At 40.0% G+C, this 27,295-nt stretch overlaps 2 protein-coding genes and 1 long non-coding RNA gene across 6 annotated transcripts in view; all 3 read left to right on the top strand.

The window, feature by feature from the left end:
- LOC124269073 (acid phosphatase type 7-like) overlaps positions 1-4,391 on the top strand; it is a 34,835-nt gene extending 30,444 nt beyond the window's left edge. The window contains exons 7-9 of the mRNA XM_046704085.1: positions 426-623; positions 2,273-2,469; positions 3,431-4,391. Coding sequence (XP_046560041.1) covers positions 426-623; positions 2,273-2,469; positions 3,431-3,963 — 928 coding nt within the window. The 3' untranslated portion in view covers positions 3,964-4,391. The remainder of the gene's footprint in view (positions 1-425; positions 624-2,272; positions 2,470-3,430) is intronic.
- Positions 4,392-16,187: 11,796 nt separating this feature from the next.
- Positions 16,188-25,613, top strand: LOC124269074. 4 transcript variants are annotated; one of them, XM_046704090.1, is made up of 4 exons: positions 20,510-20,598; positions 23,438-23,702; positions 23,760-23,886; positions 25,194-25,613. In XM_046704090.1, the coding sequence occupies exons 2-4, from the start codon at positions 23,440-23,442 to the stop codon at positions 25,599-25,601; spliced, it is 798 nt and encodes a 265-aa protein (XP_046560046.1). In that variant the 5' UTR covers positions 20,510-20,598; positions 23,438-23,439; the 3' UTR covers positions 25,602-25,613. The 4 variants fall into 4 exon arrangements, with proteins under 4 accessions (XP_046560042.1, XP_046560043.1, XP_046560046.1 ...); XM_046704086.1 differs by lacking the exons at positions 23,438-23,702; positions 23,760-23,886; positions 25,194-25,613 and adding exons at positions 16,188-16,248; positions 21,689-22,312 and having other exon boundaries at positions 20,028-20,598; XM_046704089.1 differs by having other exon boundaries at positions 23,438-23,886.
- On the top strand, positions 18,036-19,298 carry LOC124269077. Its single transcript, XR_006896415.1, has 2 exons — positions 18,036-18,297; positions 19,210-19,298. It is a non-coding gene; the product is annotated as an uncharacterized LOC124269077 (long non-coding RNA).
- Positions 25,614-27,295: the final 1,682 nt, after the last annotated feature.

Genomic DNA, 27,295 nt, shown 5'->3' with positions numbered 1-27,295 from the left:
CTGTACTAGTGTCATTGTGGCTCAAGAAGTATTGAGAATGCTAAAAGATTTCTATCAGGTCTGACTACTGAGACCAAACCGAGACTTGTTTCAGACAAGAACATCCAGAGCTTAAGGTCACTCTTACCATAAACAAGGATTGGACTGAACTGCATATAGAAATAAGATTTTCTTGTCAAAAAAAAGTTCATTGTCCCAAATTGATTCAGTTAGACATTCTCTGACTCAAAAAGGAAATTGTTTCAAAATGTACCTTTTGAAAATTATTCAGGCTCATTGTTTTAGTTTAGAAATATCTGGTTTAGCAGCTACGACTGACAAAATATGTAGTCTCCATATAACCCCAACCCCAGAATATCAGATGGTTGGTTGTTTAGGCATCATTATAAAACGTTTGGTTTGAGAAAGGAATGTTCTTTTTTCAGCTATTCCACAGAGGTGTTTTTCACTCTGGACAAGAAGTATGTTAACACGCAACATGATTGGCTACTTAAGGATCTGAAACAAGCCAATGAGAATCGAGCAAAATGTCCATGGGTGGTAGCCTATGGACACCGTCCAATGTATTGCTCCAATGATGACAATGATGATTGCACCAAGCCAGACTCTCTAGTCCGAGCGGGGTAAGTCTACACGTGTTCACTCTCAGTATGTTATGTGCACATTCTGACTGGGCAAGTTGGAAGTGATCATGAGTGGCTGAGTGAGTGAGTTAGTTTTCACGTAGGTGAGTGAGTGAGTTGGTCTTGGTTGAATGAGAGTGAGTGAGTGGATGGGTCAGTGTTTTTGAGTATGTGTGTAAGTTATGTGATTGGGCAAGTTGGGAGTGAGTAGATGGGTCAGTGTTTAGAGTTAGTGAGTAAGTAGTTCACACAGGGCCTGTTGGGGTGTGAGTGAGTGAGTGGATGCGTGTTGCCAGTAAGTTTAGAAAGGAGTTTCCCTTCTTGATGTTTTCACTGGAAAATATAACTGCCAATCATATCTTAATACATGAACATGTTGAATGACTGAGCGAGTAAGTGAGTGAGATGGTACTGAAAAGCCTAGAACTGTAGTCAGGGCAAATCAGGAATGAAACTCACAGTCTTAGTTTTCTGGCCCACCTAAGAGGCGCAACTGTTATATTTGGAATTTTGCTTTTTCGGTACTTTATATTTATTAGGGGCGGTGTAGTAACCTAGTGGCTAAAGCATTCACTTGTCACGACGAAAACCCGGGTTGATTCCCAACATGGGTACAAGGTGTGAAGCCAATTCTGGTCTCCCCCACCGTGATGTTGCTGGAATATTGCTAAAAGTGGCGTAAAAACATACTCACTCACTCAGTAATTTTTGGAGTCCCACTGTGGATTTGAACCCACATTCCCAGAGTGAGGCACCTTATCATCAGCACACAAAGTCAGCAATCTACAAAAACCAGCTTCTACAAAGGTGTACAAATGCGGTGTTCATAAACATATTTGTACATTCAATATACACAACCCATGAAGATCCAGGTTAGAATTGGTATCTAGCAACCCATGCTTTCATAAGCGGCGACTAAGAGAATTGAGTGGTCAGGCTCGCTGACTTGGTTGACACATGTCATCGTATCCCAATTGCTTAAATTGATGCTCATGGTGTTGATCACTGGATTGTCTGGTCCAGATTTTATTAATTACTGACCACCGTCCATATAGCTGGAATATTGCTGAGTGCATTAAACAACAAGCCAACCAATATACACAACCACTTATTGGAATCTTATGCACATCATCGTACAACAGTAAAAACATGTAGAACAATATTGATACTGAAAATGTGTAGTTTTATTGATAATTACTGGCAAACAAGGATAGGTTGAGCACCGACCAGACAATTGACCTGTATTAGCATGTATGAGTGCTGCCAGCTGGCACTTGCCATTATTAGCGAAGGGGCCCCAGGTTGTCCGCGATCAAGTGTAGTGCGACTTGCTACAACGACGTGAGAGTCTTATGAGCAAGGCGTGTGCAGCTACACGCGGAATCAATTTCATCATCATGCAATGCACGTGCACTAGCCTACATCTGCTCTTCCTGTCATAAACCAAATGGGTTTGCTCCTTGCCGTGCACCACCTACTTCTTGTAAACGCGTTCTCTGTGCCGGTCCAACATATCCTTGTTTGCCAGTAAACAAATAAGGAATTAATGTGTCAAAGTAAAAAAATGCATGCATGAAGTTACAATTTTCAGTAATATCTTTTCCAGATGTGTTATAAAATTAATCTGACATGTTCTCCCTTATTTCTAGATTGGAGGACATTTTCTACCACTTTGGAGTTGACATTGTCATCCAGGCCCATGAACACTCCTATGAGCGTCTCTGGCCCCATTACAAGGGTGTGGTAATTGCCAACAACTACACCAACCCAGGGGCTCCCGTGCAGCTCATTACTGGTGCAGCTGGAAGCAAGCATGGGCTGGACCTTATGGCTAACAGGACTGATGGTAGGTGCAGGGAGCTTTGCCACAGGCAGGAGCTTTGGTGCAAATTATTGGAGTTGTCTCCCTTGGATCAGTCTCTTCATGCTGTTACACGCACAGCAGTGGTGTGGCCAGGAATGTTTTTACTGGAAGTGGTTATACTCAGATTAAGGACTTGATGATATGAGTGTGGATGTATTTGAGACAATTATTACAGGGCCATAATTGGGGATGTTAAGAATGTTTGCCCTTTGTGAAAAGGTTGGTTTTTCATGCTTCTTTTCGCAGTACAGGAAATTACGGTTACATCAAACTCAAAGGGACCACTATTTTAATTTGTGATAACAACAATTTGATTTCCACAAGTGGCTGGGACCAGTAAAAATAATTTGTTATATCCGTTGGTTTGTTATAAGTGTGTTTGTGGAGATGTTGTTTGCTGTATTTTAGCGATACCACAGCGGGAAACAGAAGAAATAGGCTTCACTCATTACTGGGAATCAGACCAGGGCTAATTCTAACCTCGAATCTCAAGTTTCAATTTGTTACAGATTATCATTATAAAGCTGTTGTATTGACTGACTGCAACATTACGCTGGTAATAAATATCTGACTGCAACATTACGCTGGTAATAAATATCTGACTGCAACATTACCTAATAATAAATATCTGACTGCAACATTACCTAATAATAAATATCTGACTGCAACATTACCTAATAATAAATATCTGGCTGCAACATTACCCTAATAATAAATATCTGGCTGCAACATTACCTAATAATAAATATCTGACTGCAACATTACCCTAATAATAAATATCTGACTGCAACATTACCCTAATGATAAATATCTGACTGCAACATTACCCTTATGATAAATATCTGACTGCAACATTGCCCTAATAAAAATATCTGTAAGAGGGTTCTGATCACGATTTAAGAATCAGTTTAATACTTCATCATGTTTCATGTTTCTCTTCCAGATCCTTGGTCAGCCTTCAGACGAGACAATGGCTCCCTGAACAGCTATGGCCGCCTGGAGATCGTCAACTCAACTCATGCATTATGGGAGCAGAAGTCTGCCATGGACCATGACCTTATGGATTCAATTTGGATCGTGCAAGAAAACCACGGACCCTTTAAGACAGAAGAACTGCCAGCGAATCTGACAAAAGAAATTGAAGAAACCATTGAGGCTACTGGCGGTAAGCCGACATTCTCAGAAACTGAGACAGTAGATACAAATTCTGCGATTGTTGAAGATGACAATAAGCAACGAATGGCTATTGGAATAGCATTTGGTTGCCTGGTTGCTGTTGTACTAATTGTTGTGATAGCTGTGAAGAAATGTCGGCGGAAAAGGAAAGCTGTTCGGAGGTGGGAACAGATGGACTTCAATTACGGGAAAAAGTTCTATTCCCCTGCCAAAGATCTGGACAAGGAATTGGATAATGATTTTGAGATCGATATGAGTGACGGAACTCTTCCTACAACCAAATTGCTGTCGGACGACTAGCCGAAACAAAATATGCATAATGTCAAACTGGACTACTAACTTTGTGATGCCTTGTGTTACCATGGTTACAGCCTTAGATGTATGTAAGGCTGGATATTCATCATTCCATTGTAAGGAAACATTTTGTGCCTTATTCACCATCATTCCACGCTTTCTCCAAATGATTGTTTGACGTTGTGATGATGTTTTACTGTGTTGAGCATAATATATGCAATGAGTCATAGCGATCCACATGCTGAGCAAGGCCTATTTCACAAAGGGATCTTAACATTAAGGTGATCGTAACTCCTGTATGTTGACATCGACTAAAGATCGTAGTAGCGCTAGGATCGCTTTGTGGAACCTACATTGTATGATGTATGACTGTGTTGAGCATAATATCTGCAATGGGTCATAGCGATCCACATGCTGTGGGAGTCCCCATTCCACAAATGATGTTTGATAACTGTGTTGGCATCGACAAAGATAATATAGGATGCATGATGTTTTACTGCGTTGTGCATAATATATGCAATGAGCCATAGCCATCTACATGCTGTGTGAGTCCCCATTCCACAAATGGAAGTAAGCATTAAGGTGATCGTAACTCCTGTACGTTGGCATTGACTTAAGATCGTAGTAGCTCCAGGATTGCTTTGAGGAACCTACATTGTATGATGTATTACTGTGTTGTGCATAATATATGCAATGAATCATAGCCATCCACATGTTGTGCTAGCCCTATTCCACAAAGTGATCTTAGCATTGAGGTGATCGTAACTCCTGTATGTTGACATCGACTTAGTAGGGCTAGGATCACTTTGTGGAACCGGGGCCCTGGTTACATAAATGGATTATGACGCTGCTCAAAGAAATCCGCAAGTAATAGTTTCAAGGTCATTTTCAAAGACATCACATTAGTGTATGTCACGTATGAGGCGCTTTGTGATTTTGTTGTTTGGAAACCTGGATTGTTCTAACCACATGACGTCCACCACTGTCTGTAAGGGACTTCGTTATTTACAAAACTGATTTGTGTTGTGAAGTAACTGCTAACATGTCCAGCACCAGTATTTTTAAGGAAGTGTTTTTAAAACCCAATTTCATATGTCATGACCTGCTTCACTTTTTGTGATATATATACACTTTCTTATATGTAAAAATAGTGTCTGTTATATAAAACGCTCACCTTAGTACCTGTATTACTTCTTGTATACTGTGAGTGAATGAGTATTGTTTGAGGCAGTTTGTGGCAATATTCCTGTCGTATGAGAATGCAAAACACCAGAGCTCAGTTGTACGAATGGGTCTGTTTGATACAAATATAACATTAGCCCAAGATCAGGCCCGTGCCCTGAAAGACTGGCAGTGAAACTCACCTGTGCTCTGATACAGGTACAGGTATGGCTGTGCCTCAGGCTGACTAAAATGATCGTTAATCGGAAATACCGTCAATAGGAAAAACTATTAATGATTATTGATGTAAAAATTGTGTTATCGATAATATCGTATATTCACATTTGTGATAGAAAAAGGTTTTATTTTCTCACACAATATACAAATTTAGAACTTTTTTCATCGCCTACTTCTAAATTATGGTTAATAATCCATGCAAAAACATGTCACCACTCACTAGTGACGTGAAATATATTCATTTCTTTCAGATATTTTGGGTATTTTACGTTTCCAATATTTATCGATAATCGATCAATACTTAGTTAATGATTATTGATTTCTATTATCTAAACTAACAGACAAAAGAAACGATACAAAGTCAAAATCACGATTATTACAAAACGACAAACCACCATTGTGAAAAAGGAAAGTGAATTTTAATAACAGACATGTTGCCCATACCCCTGTTATTAAAATTCACTTTCTTTTCACAATGGTGGTTTATCCTTTTGTAGTATCAGTGATTTCGATTTGGTATCGTTTCTTTTGCCTGTTAGTTTATATCGATATCCAGCCCTAGCTGTCCCAGACAGTCAAGTGTATCAGTTGGTACTCAGTCAAGATGGAGACGGAGGAAGATGGTGTATGAGTGGAAGGCTGGCCTGTGTGATGAGGAAGATATGTCTGTTGTATTATTGAAAAGTCTTCCATGGTGTTTAATTGCTGTTCCTTTCTTTCCATACGGTGATTTTGTACAGTGTCTCTCAACATGACAGTTTGTGATTAGATATTTCTAATAGCTCTTTGTCAGATATATGGATCAAGATGAGAGTGCAAGGGGGTGCATCCTCGTCTTTTTAAGCATACGGATCATGTTAATGTGTAAAACGACATATAAATGAATCATTTGGTGATGTTGACAACAAAATAAATATGTCTTTACAAGTTTATTTAGGATGTCCAGCATGTGGTATATTTCAGAAGCAATCGCAATTTTGAAATCACCCTTTCATTTCCCTAGAAATTAAGCAAATGAAAATATAACAATGTTTTCAAATTTCCATGCAAAGCACATAGTTTGGAATCTAAGATTCATCACGGAATACATAGTGATGTCGATTCATAATGTGTGAGAGACTGTGTCCTTGTTGTCTCTGTTTAGTTATGATAATAAGATTTGTGGATGTTAGTTTCAGAATTAGTGGACGGGCTAATGTAAAGCGTTCAGGGTTTTTCATGAAACTCATTTATGACTCATATTAGATCATTGTTGGTCATCAGCTTTATATAATAACACGCTGAGTGTACAGTTTGTACTCAATAATCCATGACTGAGGGTAGTATTTGTATGAATACAAATACAATAGGGATAAGCATCTAGTGTCTGGTAAGAGCTGGCTGCACAGATCTGCCAGGTCTAACAGTAAACCCAAGACAATATTGGGCCCCTAATATACTACTCACACTTTCCAAACTTTACTTAAACGTAGATATATAATTTGAAATTGCATCCATTTAAAACTAGATAAATAATGATATGGTAAGCCCTCTTTAGGCAAACAGTCACTTTAATCAAACCTTATGCACTTGCTACATGAGTAACCATAAAAATGGTTTTCATGGCACCAATCAACCATTTTGCAAATCATGAAACGAGTCAGGGACAAGTACCCAACACCTGTCGATAGCAGGTATCTGTTCCACAAGATGCAGTGACATACTGAATCCTAGGATCCATGCTTACAATAAGCTTAGATATTTAAACCAAATTTGACCCCACATCATAGTTTTCTGTTGAATCAATTATTTGATCCTTAGCAAAGTGTGAATAGTATAGAAGAAATAACATGAGTTATATGAAATCATCCTTTATGATGGTCAGTCTTTCACTACGGCTTCACGTGACCATCTTTCCCAGACCATGTTATGTAAGGAGGATTGTAACATTGCAAGAGCATTGTTTATCCACCAGTACAGTGAGTGAGTGAGTGAGTTTAGTTTTACACCGCTCTTTTCTGCAATATCACAGTGGTGGACACCAGAAATGGGCATCACACCTTGTACCCAAGTAGGGAATCAAACCCTGGTCTTCGGTATGACAAGCGCTTTAACCACTAGGCTACCCCACTGCCGCTGTGTAAAAAGAAAACCTTTTCGAAACCCTAGTACATTTAACACTATGCATATTAAACCGTAAGACAATCAAAATACATATATATTAAAAATTTAAAAATGATATAATAATTTACTTTCCTATCATCATTCTTGAAATTTCTGAAAATTTGATCATAGCATTCATTTCGTTGTAGCTCTGAGCATTTGTCAGTAAAAAAGTGAAGTACCAAGTATAACTTGAAATTATGTGAAATAACAGCCAGATGTGATGAATATCAGAAAAAACACGCAAATTCTTCGGATTTTCACGGAGGTCAAGCACTGTTGTGGTGAACTATGATATGGTGAACTAATAGTTGTCTTGAGGTAAACATTAGTTACCAATCTTTCTAGTTCAATATGTTTCGGTTGTGTTGAATGTTTGATAACTTGAATTATTTATTTAGGTACCTTCAACTTTGACACAAGGATGTCTGATGTTTGTGCAAAACATAAGATAAATATCCTAGTCGTCTCATTGACTTTCTTCCATAGGAATTCAGTAAAATGTTTTGGCAATCAGACAGTTCTTGTGTGTTTGGTATGGTAGCCTTAGGGTAGTCATGTGTGAAACAGAATGGATTTTTTGCATTTTTCGTTTAATCAAGTCATCTGCGTTTTAATATATATCTCGATTAATATGTGTTATACTTTTTCTGTGATTGTGAATATTATCAGAGTCAAGTTGTATAAAATGTATCAGGTTTCTTTACTGCAGTGATTCATTCCATGTTTGATGACTTTGCGCCTTGTTTTAGTGAACACAGCATGGTGTTGTCAAGGTGGGGAAAATGGTGATGTCATGAAGACTGTATGCTCCACGGGCAGATTGTGAAGGTAGTACACAGTCATGTTGGTACATGGTGTGGGGTTGGTGTGGAAATTCACTCAAATCTTTTTATAGAACACCATACGGTCATGTTTCAAATATGGAACAATTGTATATGTCAAGATTGTACTCTTCTATGGGTGTGTTGTCAAGATGAAACTCTCTATGGTCGTGTTGTCAAGAAGCAACACTCGATGGGGCGTGTTGTCAAGATGGAACAGTCTATGGGCCTTTTGTCAAGATGGAACACTATGGGTGTTTTGTCAAGATGGAACAGTCTATGGCCATGTTGTCCAGATGGGACAGTCTATGGCCATGTTGTCAAGATGGAACAGTCTATGGGCCTTTTGTCAAGATGGAACACTATGGGTGTTTTGTCAAGATGGAACAGTCTATGGCCATGTTGTCAATATGGAACAGTTAATGGCCATGTTGTCAAGATGGAACAGTCTGTAGCCATGTTGTCTAGATGGAACAGTCTATGGCCATGTTGTCAAGATGGAACAGTCTGTAGCCATGTTGTCTAGATGGAACAGTCTGTGGCCATGTTGTCAAGATGGGACAGTCTATGGCCATGTTGTCTAGATGGGACAGTCTATGGCCATGTTTCTAGAAGGAACAGTCTATGGCCCTGTTGTCAAGATGGAACAGTCCATGGTCAAGGCGGTAAAGTGTATCGTCATGTTGTCCATAATGAAACACTTTATTGTTGTGTTGTGAAGGTGGAACAGTCTATGGCTGTGTCAAGGTGGAACACTCTGGGTATTTGGTCAAGGTGGAACACTCTGGGTATTTGTCAAGGTGGAACACTCAATCTCCTATCATCCCTACTGCATGACCCTGTAGTGTAGTCACAACCATTACCTCTTGCAACATTCCACAAAACTGCATATTGATTTTCTAAAATATTGAAGATTGGACACACAATTCTTTCCGAAGTGTCTGTAAATATATATGTGTGTGTTGTGCAATAAAACAAACTTTGATCTATTAAAACTTGCTACTGTCATCAATGAAATAACACCATATACAAAGCGGACAAACCAGTGGACATTTGATGTATGAAATAAAGGTGATGAAACCAGGGATACTCTACAACATATATAGTCTCCCTGATGAAACTTAGCTAGGGACGGTTCATAATTTATGGCTGGTGTGTGTGTGTGTGTGATGATGGTTTTTATGGAGAAGCATGTACAATGTGAATGCCCCTCCCCCTAAAATTTATGTACAAAATAAGTCACACCCCACCCCCATCCCCTGCATATCATGTACAAAATCAATGACCTCCCCTCCCCAAAATTTCTAAGCATAGTTTTATGTACAAAATTGATTACCCCCACCCCAATGTGATGACCCCTAGCTCACCAGAACAAAATGGGTGACCCCTTAAAATCAACCCCACCCCCACCCACTCACACACACAAAGCCATAAATTATGAACGGTCCCTCATACATATACTTTTTAATACACAGGTGCAGTATCCCCAGAAGAATTCTGAATGAATTCAAATAATAAGTTGTTCAGCAAAACATGAACATAGCCTAATACTATACCCCCGCTTCGTGCTAAACACGGTGACATAAAAACGTGTGCCCGCGTTTAGCGCGAAGCGGGGGATATAGTATTACGCTATGGCTGAAATATTCCCGATGTGACGTTAAATATTAACTCTCTCACTCACTCTTCAAGGTCACAGCGACACATTAACACATTTTCTTCATATTTGACACAAAGCATCATCTTGGGAAGGTGCAGGTTGACTGGTCATGCTTTTATTGATCTCAAACTACAACCTTCAGTTCCATTACTTTTTTTAGTTGATTTGATAATTTGTGGCGGTGAATTGTGTCACCTTAGTGACAATGCTTGTCATCCCACGCCGCGCGTTTAGCGCGAAGCGGGGGATATAGTATTAGGCTCCGTCCGTCCGTCCGTACGTACGAATTGGAATATCTTAAGAACCGTTCACTAGATTCTTTTCATAATTGGTACCTGGGTTCATCACAGTATAAGAAAGGTCCAAGCCAGGTTTGGTGACCTTGACCTTAAATTTAAGGTCACAAGGGGACTTTAACGTTTTACCTGCATGGTAAGCTATCTCAAGAACCGTTTACTGGATTTTCTTCATATTTAATACAAAGCTTTATCTAGGGAAGGCGCAGGGCCCAGTCGATTTTGGTGACCTTCACATAATTTTCAAGGTCATGGCGACACTTTGAAGATTTCAGCATGTAAACCTGCATGTTAAGCTATCTCAAGAACTGTTCACTGGATTTTCTTCATCTTCAATACAAAGCTTTATCAAGGGAAGGCGCAGGGCCCAGTCGATTTTGGTGACCTTCACACGGGAGGACGGGAAACGGACTTTTTATACAGCAGGTAGCCGGAGCATGTGAAGTGCTATTAAAAAACGTGACGTAATGCCGGCGGATATTACGTGGCTCTAAGCTTAGCTGCACGTGGGGCAAGTTGGTGACGTAAGCGGAAGTGAATTCAAGCGCGGGAATTAGATGGTGGACGAAATCAAAACAATGGAGAGGTTAGAAATTGGAACGAAACGGTAACGCAGCCCATAACACCATTTAGCTAAATATTGCTAAATGTCATTAAGCTATCTTAAGAACCGTTCACTGGTTTTATTTTGTATTATTATTTTTTAATTTTTTTTTTATTTATTTATTACTTTTGTTTTGTAAAAATGAACTGTGAACTACATATGCCATATATACGAGTGTCCAAATCGCCTAAGGCGGCGATGGTGGTGATATAGTTTTAGGGCGACTTGGATCGGGAGCACGGTTTATTTGCGCCGAAGTCGCTGCAATTCATCGTTGCGTCCTTTGCTTGGGCTCGCCGGAAACCGTATGATCGTGGGTTCAATTCCGGTTTACCACGATTTTGTTTCTTGGTTTGTTGGCTCCACACTCGTGTTCGTGGGATTCGCCCCAGGGGTAAACGACCTTCATTACTTCACACATTTAGCTGACATGCCGTCATGTAACTATAATGTTACAGTTCAAGGCGCCGTGAACCCAAATCCACTCACTCATCATCTTTACAACCAACAGCCCACGTCCACAGCAAACTTTGATGTCCACAGGACTTAATATACCATGATATACCTCGGCTTACACGTATTAGTACTTTCTAGGGAAAGTCCAAAGCAGGATTTGAACCAATTCTCACCTAATCACGACACGTGTGTACACGCACATTTAACACTCACTCGCGCACGCCAACACACACAAACACAAACACACTTGTGGGCACACACACGAATACATCCGTATGCCCACAAGCATTCGCAAACAAACGCATGCACACAGATTCCTAAAGCCGTTTCCCCTTTCGAACTGTTCTACCACTGCATGTCCCTCTGGTTACAGTATATCACTGCATACGTTACAGTCACTGTGCAAGAAAAATAACTGTAGTCGCAACCAAAACATGAAATATTTTAATTACCTTATTTTGTTTGTGGTTTTATAGTGTGTGTTTTGTTTGGATGGTGATTTTGTTTTTTTGGTGTTCTTTTTGCTTTTTGTTATTTTGTTTCTGTTTGTTTCTTTCGTTTGTTTAGTTTTTTGTTTGTTTACTTGTCACAGCCTCCGTGGGCGAGTGGATAAAGCGTCCGCAGAGAGTGGGGACCGTCATTGGTTCGCCGTCAAAAGATGGTACTTGTTGTTACCCTGTCTGGCGCCCAGCAACTGGGTATAAAATAAGGAATGGTCGGCTCGCAACCACCATGCTGTATATCAGTGGGTTATCCATGTTAAAATGCAGCACAGTATGTACATTTGCCCAACACCATAATACAGCAATAGTTCGCACGAATACAAGAGGACGCACGCACACGCAAAAACACACAACTAATCTTAAACCTGACATTAAAGCCCGTCAACTAACAGCCTGGTTCCCTGGGTCCGTTGCGCCTGCGCTACGCTCCGACACTGACCCAGGCAACCACTGCCGAATGGCGGCCCTCGCTGCAGGGAGACGCGCCATACATTTACTATAGGAAAATCCGAGAACGGGTGGTTAGAATTTTTTCATAGCATTTTCATCGATACTATGGGAAAATATACATCACCAGAACAGCGGCCATCGTTGCTTTCAGTGTACAAACACGTTATTTAAGCAGTTTCGAGACACGAAAATCGTCGTTACATTGGCGATATGTAAACAATGACACACACCCTATTTTCATCACCGACATGTGCTTTGATATTTCGTGTCAGCTCGCTATTGCCACGAAATCGTACATATAAAACATGAATCTGAACGACCACATTGATTGAATATAGTTAGCATCTTTATTTTAGCAAATTTGATGACGAAAATATCGCCGATTATGTCCCGTGTCTTCCATCGTTCCAGGGTTGGTTAGGTAGATATATTTTCGATCGCCTAGTGAAATTACAAGGTAAAGTGTTTAGGATGGATGATGTTAATGACAGGGTTTGTCATTCTGATATTTAGCCTCTACAAAACAACATGAAACAGTTAACAAATATACCAATATCATTCAGAAATGTTTATGATTATATTAAACATGGTGAATCAAATGATCTATATACAAAAATACACACACATATACAGCTCAAAACAATGAATTAGTTACTTTATATTACTAAACTGAATGCATAAAAATACATGGTATGATCAGTATGTTAAAGCATTGGTATAACATATATGTGAAAAAGAACGTTTTAGACAGATAAACATTCCACTATTTGTGAACTGTTGAATTAAGGGTGATTTTTACCAATGAAACCTGTCATGAGAACTGTAGTTTTTATGGCCTTAAGCCAGTATGAGAGTATACATTTGCTGTACATTGATTATTTTGAGCATGATAACCCTGGTGTTATTAGAATAGATCTGATACAAATCATCTGATGTCAGCAATTTTTCAGTCAGATATCAGTTAACTAGTTTGGTTAAATGCTGCTATGGACTCTTTTCTTTACTTTATCATACTTTACAGCAGTGCATGCATACATAATTCAACACACCATCAGTGATTTTGCTTTTGAATTTTGGGTAATTTGCTCTGTACCAGTCCACTATTGTGATTTTATTTTTTAAAAATCAATATTGTAAACTTTTTTGGACTAAAGCACTAACTACTCTTGATGCACAGAGTTAAAAGGCTGTTATGGCATTGTACAGATGTCAAAAGAAAGTTGAAAATAAACCATGTCAAGATTAATTATGATATTTAATGTTATGATTGTTCCTATAGTGTGTAATGGTGCAGAAGTATAGGGGACCTCATATTGTAAAAATATTGAAGACGTACAGCATAAAATGTGTAAACGGTTTTTCAAAACAGCAAACAATGCTATGGTTTGGGGAGAATGTGGCAGAACCCCTCTCCAACTTGTGCACACCACAAGCCCTATAAGGTATTGGTGCAGGCTACTGTATTTGGATGAACGCAAACTGCCTCGCAAATGCCGTACCACATGGCCTCCTGATACTAAAAATATTCTGTTTAGACTCATTCATATTTAGAATATTCTGATTTGAATATGTGCGGTTAGCACAAGATGTGAAGATCACTTGACAACCTACAACAATCAGGGTGTAGTTCTATCAACAGTTTATCAGTTTATTTTAAATCACTGTTAAATGTGGAAATGAATTTTACACTCCCTATCCCTGTAACCTAAGACTACCCATGACCTTTTCAGATGTAGTAGGTTTAAACTTCCAGTCGGTTTTGGAAGATACACAAATGTCCCATACACTGAATGACTGTAAATATTGTATATTAAGGGGAAGATCTTTTGTTGAAGATGAGTTTCATATGCATGTATTGCTTGTATGTGAGCATTATTCAGCCATAGGGGCGGTGGGGTAGCCCAGTGGTTAAAGCGTTCGCTCGTCACACCGAAGACCCGGGTTCGATTCCCCATATGGGTACAATGTGTGAAGCCCATTTCTGGTGTCCCCCGCCATGATATTGGTGGAATATTGCTAAAAGCGGCGTAAAACCATACATACTCACTCACTACTCAGCCATAAGAATTATGTATGTGTCTTAAACAATAATATATATAAAGTCTGTAACACACTGTAACATTTTTTATCGGATCGATGATCATGCTGTTGATCTCTGGATTGCCTGGTCCAGACTGGAATAGAACCGAGTGCAGCCTTAAACAACAAACCAACCAACATCTTTTATCGAAATTCTTTCATCTGAAATCTTCGACAGACAGACAAGACAACTTTGATGTTGTGTATAACTCATGTCTATATTTCTATTAAACAGCTAAGGGAATTGTAATAGAATTGCTTCATTGGCATGCGTGCTTCATGCAATCAAAGATAGTCTGTATTAAACTGTCTGTTTATTGGGATTTTAATACCAACAGGTTTCAAAACTGAATGTACCCCATTCCCCACCCCTCTCCAACCCCAGATATCGCTACAGTGTTTTTTTTGTAATATGAAATGGACATATTATGAAATATATGTAGCTGTTTTTCACTAAACATGTCTTTAACAAACATGAGCCCCATCTGGAAGTGTTGTGTATCAGTGTGTTTTAGACAATGCGCACTTTCCTTTTTATGAGTGGGCTCTTTCAAAACAAGCTAAAACACACACAGTTTTGAATATTTCATAAAGTGTCCGTTTTCCTATTATATACAAAACTGTACCTATATATGGGGTGGGGAATGGGGTACATTCAATGTTATATATAATGGTCCGATGTGTAATCGATTTCCCAGTAGAATCACGCAGATGTTGCCATACTATGACTATTGTTAAACTTTTTAAGATCAATGCCTATTGCATCACCGTGATCAGCCCAATGTTATATTGAAATGATTTATGCCAAATGAATACAAATAATAAATAGGCCATATTCTTCTATCATTATTTCATTTTTGAAAGCACATACATTGTTAAAAAAAACCCATTGTTGAATGAATCATTTATGTGTTTCAAATGTATTAGAAATAATTATTATTAATTATATAATGTGGTAACAACCATTTTCTGGTTACTATTACTGGGCGTTCAGTTTATTTCCAACACACAAAACAGGAGAAATGGGGGCCAAATCATCGAATTACACGTGATCACATTTGCTAAAATAAAGATGCTAACTATATTCAATCAATGTGGTCGTTCAGATTCATGTTTTATATGTACGATTTCGTGGCAATAGCGAGCTGACACGAAATATCAAAGCACATGTCGGTGATGAAAATAGGGTGTGTGTCATTGTTTACATATCGCCAATGTAACGACGATTTTCGTGTCTCGAAACTGCTTAAATAACGTGTTTGTACACTGAAAGTAACGATGGCCGTTGTTCTGGTGACGTATATTTTCCCATAGTATCGATGAAAATGCTATGAAAAAATTCTAACCACCCGTTCTCGGATTTTCCTATAGTAAATGTATGGCGCGTCTCCCTGCAGCGAAGGCCGCCATTCGGCAGTGGTTGCCTGGGTCAGTGGCGGAGCGTAGCGCAGGCGCAACGGACCCAGGGAACCAGGCTGATTCCATGTTGCAGGGCGTGTTCAATTGCTGACCACACTTTCCTCAACGTTCCGAGACTTAACGCAGCAGACCCCGGGAACCAGACTAAACTCAACGCAGTCTCGTATGCTCCACAGTAGTCTGTCTCACAGTCCCTAAACCACATTATTTTCCCCACTGCCAAGGTCTCTCGGCAGTGCTAAAGCCCTAAATAAAGTACCCGGTAAGTTAGATTTCCTCTGAATCTCTGGTCTCCCTGGGGCTCTTTTTCAATTTAAATGGGCTTGTTTGTTACTATCAAAATTATATATATTCAGAGACTAAGCATTAGTCTAGCTCCACACAGGAAGGGCATAATACACTGTATGTATCCTATACGCTGTTGTCGCCTGTCGTCAACACCCTGGCCGAGGGGAAGAGGGTAGGGAGGTGAAACAGCTCAATATAAATGCCATTTCCCAGCAAATTGATATGGACGCGGACATTATAGTTGTTCTGGATACATTTGTGTCATTTAATAAACTTTCACTCAGGACAAAAGGGAGGTGCGCACTCCTGTACCCACCCTACCCCCCTCTGGATCCGCCTATAGTGTGTGTGTGTGTGTGTGTGTGCATGCGTGCAGTCATCCATCATGTGTTTAGGAACTTGCCTATGAAACTCGATCTTGAACTGAACTTTCGTTGTTCTGTTTTCCCAGTAAACATTTCTTGATTGAAATACGCTTTGACAATGTAAGTGAGGCAGCTCGCATGGGGACAGTACGTGTTTCCTCAAGTTAGTAGTGTGAACAAAATGTTTATTTTGTAACGGGAAGTTCAGCAACGTAAGTTAACATGTCATGTGATCATAGTTTTTTCACGTGCTTTTGTGCCCACAACCACTTTTTTCAAAATCCAGGTTCTGACTCCGTTCTTTGTGTGCATATCAACGCAGGGGAAGTTACGTAATATCACTTCTCAGTTCGAAAGGCTTTTATCTTTATATTTGAATGAGATGGGTGCTCCTAAGGGTCATAGGTTTTTCAGAGCATTTTCATAAAATCACTTCCATTCCCACAAACACACACATAAATATTTGTTTGCTTGTTTCTTGGGTGTTTACCAAGTGATGTAATGCGAGTCTGTATAAATACTTAGAACTAGGCAATATCGATAAACGCAATTTGAATATGATATGCATCACCGAAATCTGTGCGCCTGGGGGTGATGGGTGGCCTTGTGGTTAAAGTGTTCGCTTGTCATGCCGAAGACCCGAGTTCGATTCCCCAAATGGGCACAATGTGTAAAGCAGATTTCCGGTGTCCTCAGCCGTGATATTGCTGGAATATTGCTAAAAGCGGCGTAAAACTAAACTCACTCTCTAACTCTGCACACCTGACCATCTTCGTCTCCTCTTATCATACACCTGTACTAGCGTCCGCGCTTACACATTACCTGGAAACAGTGTCAGCCTGTCGTAGGTAATGTCGTAGGTGACTGATTACCCCTGGGCAGTCATTAAACATGAAGTCAACAATTATGTAAGACGGTGAGTTTAGTTTTACGCCGCTTTTAGCAACATTCAAGCAACATCACGGCGGGGGACACGAAATGGGTTCCACACAGTGTACCCATGTGATGAATTGGGTCTTCGGCGTGACGAGCGTACGCTTCACCATTAGGCTACCCCAATGACGTTAGATGACGTTGAATCCTATATATTTACATAACGTCCACCATAGTGGAAACCCAGCTAACACAAAACGTTTCTAAAACGTTTTCTAGTGGTTTCTCATGGAAATGTTTCATGAAAACGTTTTGATAATGTTTTTCAAACGATTTTTTAAACGTTATTTTGAAACGTTATGAAAACGTTTCGAGTAACGTTATTAAAATATTATCAAGAAACAAAATCCAAACTTCTACACACCAAAGTATTAGAAACGCTATTGAAACATTGGCGAAGGTTTCCCAAAAGTTTGATTGAAACCAAATCACAATGTTATAAGATCGTAAGTGAAACATTTTTAGGTTAAATTTTCTTGATAAGAATGTCTCCGCCAACTACAGGAATGTACATTAACTTGAAAATAATAGTCATGAAATTACAACCTGTACAACAATATTTGTGAGAAAACTTAAATAGTGTTGTGAACATTTTGTCAAGTGGAATAGTATGTCATGTGTTTCTTTACTATCATTTATTTTGGTACTGCACTAATTACAACAGATCCAACATTGTATTGTAAATATAATACCCGTTTACTGCTGTGCGTTTAAGTTCAGCCATTTCTGCGTGGACAACTTGCTATCTTTTGTATGGTGTCAGCTTACAGGAATGTTTCCAGATACTTTGTCAGGTCAGAGCAGGAACCCGTGCATTCAAAATCGGACGCTGTACATATCAGGCGGGAAATTCCATCACATTGCTGGATGTAGAAGACGGTACATTTTACTTTGGTGACAAGACGACAGATTTCTAAAAGGAGGTATGTACATTATCAATGTTCACAAGATCAAAATCAATAGAACAAGCAACATGAGATAGCCTGTTTATATACGTTTGCAGAGCGGTAAATTAATAAATGCACATTCATATCCAAACTATGTCACAGTGTATCTGTGTTTGTGATATCAATTAAATTACAAAGAAACGTCGACTATTAACCTAACTATAATATTACCATTTATTAAATGACCAAAGTGTAGATATGTGTTCAAATATAGGAATTTTCTCTGTTTCTTCTGTCCCGTATCCAATCTTCCGACACAGATTTGGTCACGAAGACACTCTTGCTTATCAGCGACGTACAGGAAATCGGGGGATGATATAACATTCGAGTCGGTGACTCCAGCTCGTTATTTTATAGCAAACAATACGTCACTTCCCTAACAACCAGACTGTGATTCCTCACAACAAATGTCACCCCCTCATAAGTAAATGTTGTATGCGACTTTTTAAACAAGAGATGAAGATGAGTCATGAAGAAATACTTTTAAATAAAAGTTCTTCCTGCCATTAAAAGGCAACTTATCATTAATAACTTGGGCCAAATGTAAGAAATACACAATATTCAGTTCCGTAAAACTATTGTGAGTAACAACTTCCTTATGTAAATGATGCCCTTATTTTTGGAAAGTATCATACAATATAATCAGATGAAATACTTGCACAAATTGACAAATTGTTTTTATTTGGTTGGTAATACATTCCTTTTGCATATGACTGATCTACTAAGGCTGATTGAGCTGTATTTATTGTGTAAGTTTGCGATAAACACAGATGGGAATTTGTACTCTTCAACATAGTTTCACGACACAGAAACATGTAGCAGTAATTTAGCATCGTCAAGAGTGAAGTTATAGTAAATATTCATAGAATTTCTTTGTGTTTATTTCAGAAGCCAACACAGACGCAAGAAAAGCCCGATGGCAAAGATGACTGATTATTTTCCATATGTATTGATGAAATAAAGTATTCTTTAAAACATATCATTGTTTTGTTTTCATTTTCACTAATAATAACGGATGACATGATTAACATTACCAATGTATTTATTGGACGGGATTCAACACGTAGTGTTGGTAAACTAGCCTTGCAACGATATCAGAACATGATATCCTTACTGCTATCTCTACAATGGCAAGAAGGTTCAACCCAAACGTTTCTGAAACGTTTTGGAAACCATACGGAAACGTTGTCTAAACGTTTTCAAAACGTTTCTGTGTTACCTGGAAGGAGCGTCTACTTTATAACGTCTCTCGTATTTATGTGGAGAAGAACAGGTGTATTGACGTTCCCCCGATAAGCATGAATGTAGTGAAGTAGACGGCACAGAATGGTGTCTTAAATTCGTTGATTTGGCTTTCATATTTTATTCAGTCATCTAAGAAGAAGATTAGAATTGGAGAGAGGTTTTTCAGGTAACTATTAACTATATATTATTGTTTTAAAAAACACACCTACTGTGTAGTAGGAGCGAGTGAGTTTAGTTTTACGCCACTTTTAGCAATATCACATATTGTACCCACGTGAGGAAGCGAACCCGGGTTTACGGCGTGACGAGCGAAAGCTTTAACCAGTATGCCACCCACCCAAGAGTTGTGGTAGTAGTAGCAGTAGTAGTACTTGTTTTTATTTGTTATTACAGTGACATTTCACTGTTTTTTGTGTATTGTGTCTATCCGTCTGAATATTTTCAGTTGTTTTTTTTCGTAGACGCTCTTCGTCAACGATGTCGTTCATCGGGCGAGGTGGATGTCGCTACTGCAGATGTGGAGAATACGTGAAGCCGCCCGAGGGGGAAAAATGTTACCACTGCAACCACGACATGGACTGCCACCTCGTCAAATACAAACCTCAAACCAGTACTGGAGCACAAACCAGAAAATACGATTCATGGTCTGTTCAGAACCCTATAGATGGTGCCACGGTGGACGTTAGCCAAATGCAATCGGGGGCGACGTTTAGACAAGACGCCCCTGACATATGTTTTGAAGAAACAAGGGAAGTTCGTGAATCCTCTGTCCGGGCGCATGGTCATTTCACCAAGCCCCAAGATAAAGTTTCAATCATCTCAAGGCAAATATCATCAGTGAAAGGAAAGGACGGAGATGTTGGATCTACTGAAGGGAATGCTCCCTCCAAAGCAGCTCAAAGATCAATTGGTGCGAAGCCAGAAAGAGGAGAGTCGAGTCCAGCTCCTAAGCCCAGACAGTTCAGTTCCCTGACGAGGACACCAATAAAGGCATCTGATGTGTTTGTTGGTACAGCACCTTACAATGGACCGGTATGTACGGTGTCTTTGTTAAAGGGGCGCTGGGGTAGCCTAGTGGTTAAAGCGTTCGCTTGTCACGACGGAGACCCGGGTTCGATTCCCCACATGGGTACAATGTGTGATGTCCCCGTCGTTATATTGCTGAAATATTGCTAAAAGCGGCTTCAAACTACATTCACTTACACTTTTTTGTCAAAGACATGTTTTGTGACATTTAATACATACGTCATACACACTGACCACGACAGTATGTGAGTGAGTATAGATTTACACCGCTTTTAGCAATGTTCCAGCAATATCTCGGCAAGGGACACCAGAAACAAGAATAAGAAGTTAAATCTTATCAGTCATCACATAGTGAAGTGGATATTACAATGCATGTTATTCCGTGAGTGGGTGAGGTAGTAGGCTGTTCTTGGGAATATTTCAGCAACATCAAGGCGGGGAACACCAGAAATAGGCTGAACGCATTGTGCGCATGTGGGGAATCGAACCCGGTCTTTGGAGTGACGAGCGAACGCTTTACCCACTTGGCTACCAACCTCCCTATGATCTTTGAACACAGTGAGGTAAATATATGATGTTGTATTATCATGCATGTGATTGTAAATTTCTACAATTATACATCATTGTTTCAAAGTTACATATATAGTTCGAGATATCCGACACAGCCACTGCGTGTTTATGCGGGGCGGTTGTATATTCTATTGGTTAAAGCGTTTGGTCGTCACGCCGAAAACCCGGGTTCGATTCCCCAAATGGGTACAATGTGTGAAGCCCATTTCTGGTGTCCCCTACTGGAATATTGCTAAAAGCGGCGTAAAACTAAACTCACTTACTCATGTTTAGACTCAATAGATTTTACAGGTAATTTACGTCTTTTAGGTAACGCAATATCTCATTCAGTTATTGTTTCGGTAAAACTAGGCTGCCATTAGATTGTTTAGTCATGTTGCTAACCATAATTGTTTCGGAAGTACCTTTTTAGAACCTTATAAAGAAACTAATGAACGTGTCTTTAATGAAAAGCCAACACTATAAAAGATGGTCTGATCACCTAATCACGCCTGGTCAACTGACACGTTGTACTCCTTGTTTGTAGAAACCATCCTGCTGGCGTCTTAGAATGAGCCACCTTGCATACGGAACCGAACCACCAGAAGCTCTTTGTGGCTCATACAAAATTGCAGAGAAAGGGCGGACAATCTATGTGGGCAATGCTGAAAGTGCATCTATCAGAACAGCTCTGCGGAGGCACTTCAGAGGAATGGGCAAGCAAACCATTGGGGCTTATCTTGCCACCTTAGACAAAGAGTACAAAGATGAATTTATAACAGTGTTCTGGCTTGGTATTGATATCAAACATGCCTGCAAGTGCAGCTATCTTAAGTGCTTCGAAAGAATGGAAGGTAAAAAGCCACAGTATAACATGCAGGGCCATGCCTACGTCTCGCGACCAAAGCGAAGGGGTACTCGGTCTAAATCTGACCCATATAATCGGGACATTATTACTCCTGCATTTGTTAAAGATTTTCAGAATTAGGGATTCTTCTAGAGGATTTAAAAGTTGAATAGTGGACTCATATTTTCATTTACAGGAAAAGATTTCATTGATTGATTGTTATCACCACAGTCAGCAATATTCCAACTATATGGCGGCGGTCTGTAAATAATCGAGTCTGGACCATAGAATCCAATGATCAACAGCAAGAGCATGGATCTACGCAATCGGGATACGATGACATGTGTCAACCAAGTCAGCGAGCCTGACCACCCGATCATGCTAGTCGCCTCTTACGACAAGCATGGGTTACTGAAGATCAGTTCTAGCCCGGATCTTTGATGGGTTTTTTAAATATTGTCTATCATTTTTCATATTAATTGATTTGGTTGAATAAATATATCTTTAAAAAGCAGGATTGTGTTCGTTTTCCTGGGGTAATATATTTCACTAATATATACTAGTATAACGATCATATATCTTATCTTTCGCAAGTGTGTGTGTTCGGGGCAATGCTTATTAGCCGAAAAAAAACCCTCATGAATATAGTCTGTTAAAAGAAAAAAAACCTCAAGCAAACTGCCGTTTGTTTGTTCGTAACGCCAAAGCCCATGCCCGGAGTTCCTACATTGGTATAATGACTGACTGACTGAGTTTAGTTTTACGCCGCTTTTAGCAATTTTCCAGCAATATCACGGCGGGGGACACCAGAATGGTATAATGAGAGAAGAGTTAAAAGCTAGCTCATACATTCACATGACTTTTCCAGGCAATAATAGTGAGTCCGTCATGGAAGTTGAATAGTGTGGATCATATGTATTTATCTCACTCCGGCTTGACCGCCTCCGTAGTGTAGTGGTTAGAGCGTCCGCCCGGAGAGCGGAAGGCCGCGGGTTCGATCCCCGGCCGCGTCATACCAAAAGACGTTCAAATATGGTATTTGCTGGTCCCTGCCTGGCGCTCGGCATTAATGGCTACAACAAGGACTGGTCGGCTCGGACTCAGTATAATGTGTCTGAGTGGGATATCCATGCTTCACTGCGGCATGGTATCTCAGTGGGCTAGCACTATAACACCAGCTGAAGTCTGGGCTAGTACAATCAGCCGCACATTCACATACACACGCATGCTATTTTACCTCAACTCACCTCACTCCGGCTTGATGGTGGGCTGGCCAAAGTTCGTTATCGCCATCGTGATGCTGTTGAAACAGCCTTTCATTCAGTTACTTTCTTAATGACAACACGTATAGCGTTTGTTGTTTATTGTCGTATTCAGCTCAACAACAGTCCCTTTTCACCCTGTATTTTTTGCACCATTGTCGATCTCATTTCGTTTCTCATTTCCTAGACATGGCAGTGTTCACGGACATAAACAGAGATAAGTACGGGGTTGTTCGGGGTCGGTGTAAGGACTGCCCCGAGGAGTGTCCACAGTATTCCCAGCCTGTCCTCAGACACAACTGTACGTATTGCGGGTGTCCGGCAGGTAACCATGAGAGGGTGGAACGTCGACCGGAACCCATCATCAAGACAGAACCTGGGGAGGAGGAGGCACGATCTCCGGGACGGAGAGATGGCGGACCAACACCGGGCCCATCCAGAAGACCAGATGGCTGGACCACGGTCCCACCCCAGCCTGGTCCCTCCAGGCGAAATGAGTCGCCAAATGACTCTACCACACACCGGAATCAATCGCGAACAGTAATCCAGATCCAAGCCCAACCTGCTCCCTCCAGGCGAAATAGGTCGCCCATAGTGTCACGAACACTTCGTGACCCATGGGGTATAGTAACTCAGGTATTACGTCAGTCTATTAACTTACATCAGTAGCGTTTAGAAGGAAGGACGAGTTTTATGGATTGACAACTACTTCATACAATAGATGCGACGTTCCGTCGTAGATGCTAACACCGTTATGAAGCAAGTGGTGCCGCATCTATTCCAATAACGAAGTTGTCAACCCACGACACTTGTTTTTCTTCGTCATTTTAGAAAGTGTTCAAAGTATTACTAAGCCTGTCATTTGCTAGGTGTGTGTGTGCGTGTGTGTTTGTGTGCATCTTATTTTTATGTTTGGTAAGTTTGTTGTTTTACGCTGAACTCAGCAAATGTCCAGTTACTTAACAGTGGTGTGGAGATAATCGAATCTGGACCAAACAATCCAGTGACTGAGCATCGATCGATTGGGATACAATAACATGCATCACGCGTTAATTGTTGTTACAGCTCAAACCTATCCAATGGGGAGATTCGTAGTTTACTTTTCCCGGTTTCCATGGAAACGTTTCGGACTTAGTCTCAAAAGAAAGGGATGGGCTTCGTTTCCGGAGCATAACTAAAAAGCGTTCAATATTTTTCAACAGAAATTGGTAGATATATCAAATAGAACCTAAAGTAGTGCCTTTCGATATTTACAGATTTTTGTCAGTTCTATTTTTCCCTTCTTCCATGAAATGATTCGGACTTAAGTCTCAAAGGGAGTGGTGGGCTTCGTTTCCGGAGCACAACTCGAAAACAGTTCAATGTCTTTCAACATAACTTAGCAGATATATGAGACAGATCCCAAAGTGGTGCCATTTGCTTTTGCAGAATTTTGTCATGTTTATTTTTCATGATTACCATGGAAATGTGTTGGACTTGGTCTCAAAGGGAGGGGTGGGTTTCGTTTCCTGAGCACAACTTGAAAACGGTTCAATATATTTCAACAGAACTTAGCAGATGTATGGGACAGATCCCAAAGTGGTGCCTTTTGCTATTTGCGGAGCTTTGTCATTTTTCTTTTTCTTGATTTCCATGGAAACGATTTGGGCTTAGTCTAGAAAAAATCAAGTTGGACTTTAAGTAACTGTCAGATTATTTGTTCTTTCAAATATGTGGGGCCCGGGGGATTTGTCATCTTCTGATGATTCTTGTTTGAGAATGAAGGTGGCACATTTTCATACCTTGAAAGACACGTACGTACATAGTTGATTTGTTACACCACAAACCTGGTGGTTGGTCTCTTAGCCTCTGGGTATATATATTTGTGAAATTAAAGATTGATTTTAATTGATTTATCAAATTTCCATTAGCTGACCTTTTTAAACTTCACACATTCATTTCAGAAACGCTGCAAAACGTTATTTGAGAGTGAAAGTGTCGATTATTCTCAACTTGAAAGACACCTCAGCAAAACAGACCATGGCGTGTTCACAATCCTGTGGAAGGGTGAAATACTTTATGTTGGAGAGCCAAAGAAGACGCCCATATTATCGAACCTTCGCTGCATATTTACTGGTGGAAGCAGTCAAGACATCAGCAAATGTTTGAAAGGTTTACCCAGGAATTTGGTACAGGAGCACGTCAGAGTCGCGTGGATCAAACACGTGGATGACGACCCTCACCTAAAAACTTGTAGAGAAGGCAAGAAAAGGATGTCATATCGACAGTGTCTGTCAAATCTGCAGGCGAGGAAACCAAGGGATGTCCTGAGAGGTTTAATGCAATCAACCTCTGGAATATTAATGTGTTAACAGACACAAAAATGAGCCAGAAAACACATCAGCCGATAGAAATAAATGCTGTAGCTGACACAAGAATGTGAGGGCGCTGGTGCCCTTGGCATGTCTCTGAATCGGTATGCAATGTCACGATATAGGTTCCCCACGATACTGAGGCCACGATACAATACGTTTCGCGATACTTAGGTCACGATACGATATGTATCGCATTACTGAGGTCACGATGCGATATGTCTCACGATACTGAGGTCACGATGCAATACGTATCTCGGTTCTGGGGTCACGATGCGATACGTATCGTGATAATGAGGTCACGATACGATACGTATTGCGATACTGAGATCACGATTCAATACCTATCGCATTACTGAGGTCACGATACGATATGTATCGCATTACTGAGGTCACGATGCGATATGTATCACGGTACAGGGGTCACGATGCTATACGTATCTCGATACTGAAGTCACGATACGATATGTATCGCGTTACTGAAGTCCCGATACTATATGTATCGCGTTTATAACTTCGCGATACGATACGTATAGCGAAACTACATTTACGACATTTTGCGCATATTACCTTGATAGCAAACTCATGCCACAGATCATCAGCCACTAAATATTTTGGTAGATACTACTAGAGAAGGGAAGTATCAACCAAGTATCCTTCAACCACACTCGCCAAATCTAATCACAGTTGATGTTCTGTATAACGAAATTGTAAAAGAAAAATGCATTAAGTTAACTTTTAATATTGTCTTATTTGTATTTAACAAAAAAACGTTTTATATTGAATATCGTTGCAACATGAAAATAATAATCAATATATGTTAAAATATGAAACAATACCAAAACGAATGGTACTAAAATAAGGGCGGCGGGGTAGCCTAGTAGTTAAAGCGTTCGCTCGTCACGCTGAAGACCCGGGTTCGATTCCCCACATGGGTACATTGTGTGAAGCCCATTTCTGGTGTCCCCTGCCTTGATATTGCTGGAATATGAAAGTAAATTCACTCAGTACACTCACTACTAAAAAAAACAACAATAAGATCATGATGATATGAGTATTATATCTCTACAATAATTAACACCAGGGGATTATGGTACTGTTGGAATATGTTTGTATTTCACACCGCTGTACATTATTTTGTATTGGAGAATGTTCTTTAGAGTTGTTTCAATTGAAATGTCAAATTTAAAGTCACATCGGCAGTATCATGTTCTTTAGACATTTCATCATATTTTGTGTAGAAGTACACATTATTCTAATAAGAATAATTAAAATATACTTATAAAGAAGATGGGGACAACCGCCACCCTACTAAATAAAGTTTGCACTTGAGCTAGAACAGCCCGCCGTCAAGCAGCTGAACGTTTGTGATTGCGGCTAAGAATTCTCACAGATTTTGTTTATTTTGCATGCAGTTTACAAATTGCTTGTGTCTCAACGTCTTTATTGTGATGCTCCATGCATAATATTACTATCAGGAACACATTGTGTATCGTATCTGATATATCAATATATATACAGGCCCGTGAAGATCCGGGTTAGAATTGGTCTTCAGTATCCCCTGCTTGTCGTTAGAGGCGACTAACGGGATCGGGTGGTCAGACTCGCCGACTTGGTTGACACATGTCATCGTATCCCAAACTGCGCAGATCGATGCTCATGATGTTGATCACGGGATTGTCTGGTCCAGACTC

This window comes from Haliotis rubra, unplaced genomic scaffold, assembly GCF_003918875.1.
Source record: "Haliotis rubra isolate DU_JTF1 unplaced genomic scaffold, ASM391887v1 Scf1419, whole genome shotgun sequence".
NCBI classification, from domain to species: domain Eukaryota; kingdom Metazoa; phylum Mollusca; class Gastropoda; order Lepetellida; family Haliotidae; genus Haliotis; species Haliotis rubra.
The sequence above is the reverse complement of the archived record's forward strand: the minus strand, read 5'-3'. Positions and strand labels throughout refer to the sequence as shown.

Coding starts and splice junctions, on each gene's coding strand:
- LOC124269074 (XM_046704086.1), top strand. CDS start 16,193: ATGTATCCTATACGCTGTTGTCGCCTGTCGTCAACACCCTGGCCGAGG. Junction 16,249..20,027: donor CCCTGGCCGAGGGGAAGAGG/GTAGGGAGGTGA, acceptor TTTTTTTCGTAG/ACGCTCTTCGTCAACGATGT. Junction 20,599..21,688: donor CAGCACCTTACAATGGACCG/GTATGTACGGTG, acceptor CCTTGTTTGTAG/AAACCATCCTGCTGGCGTCT.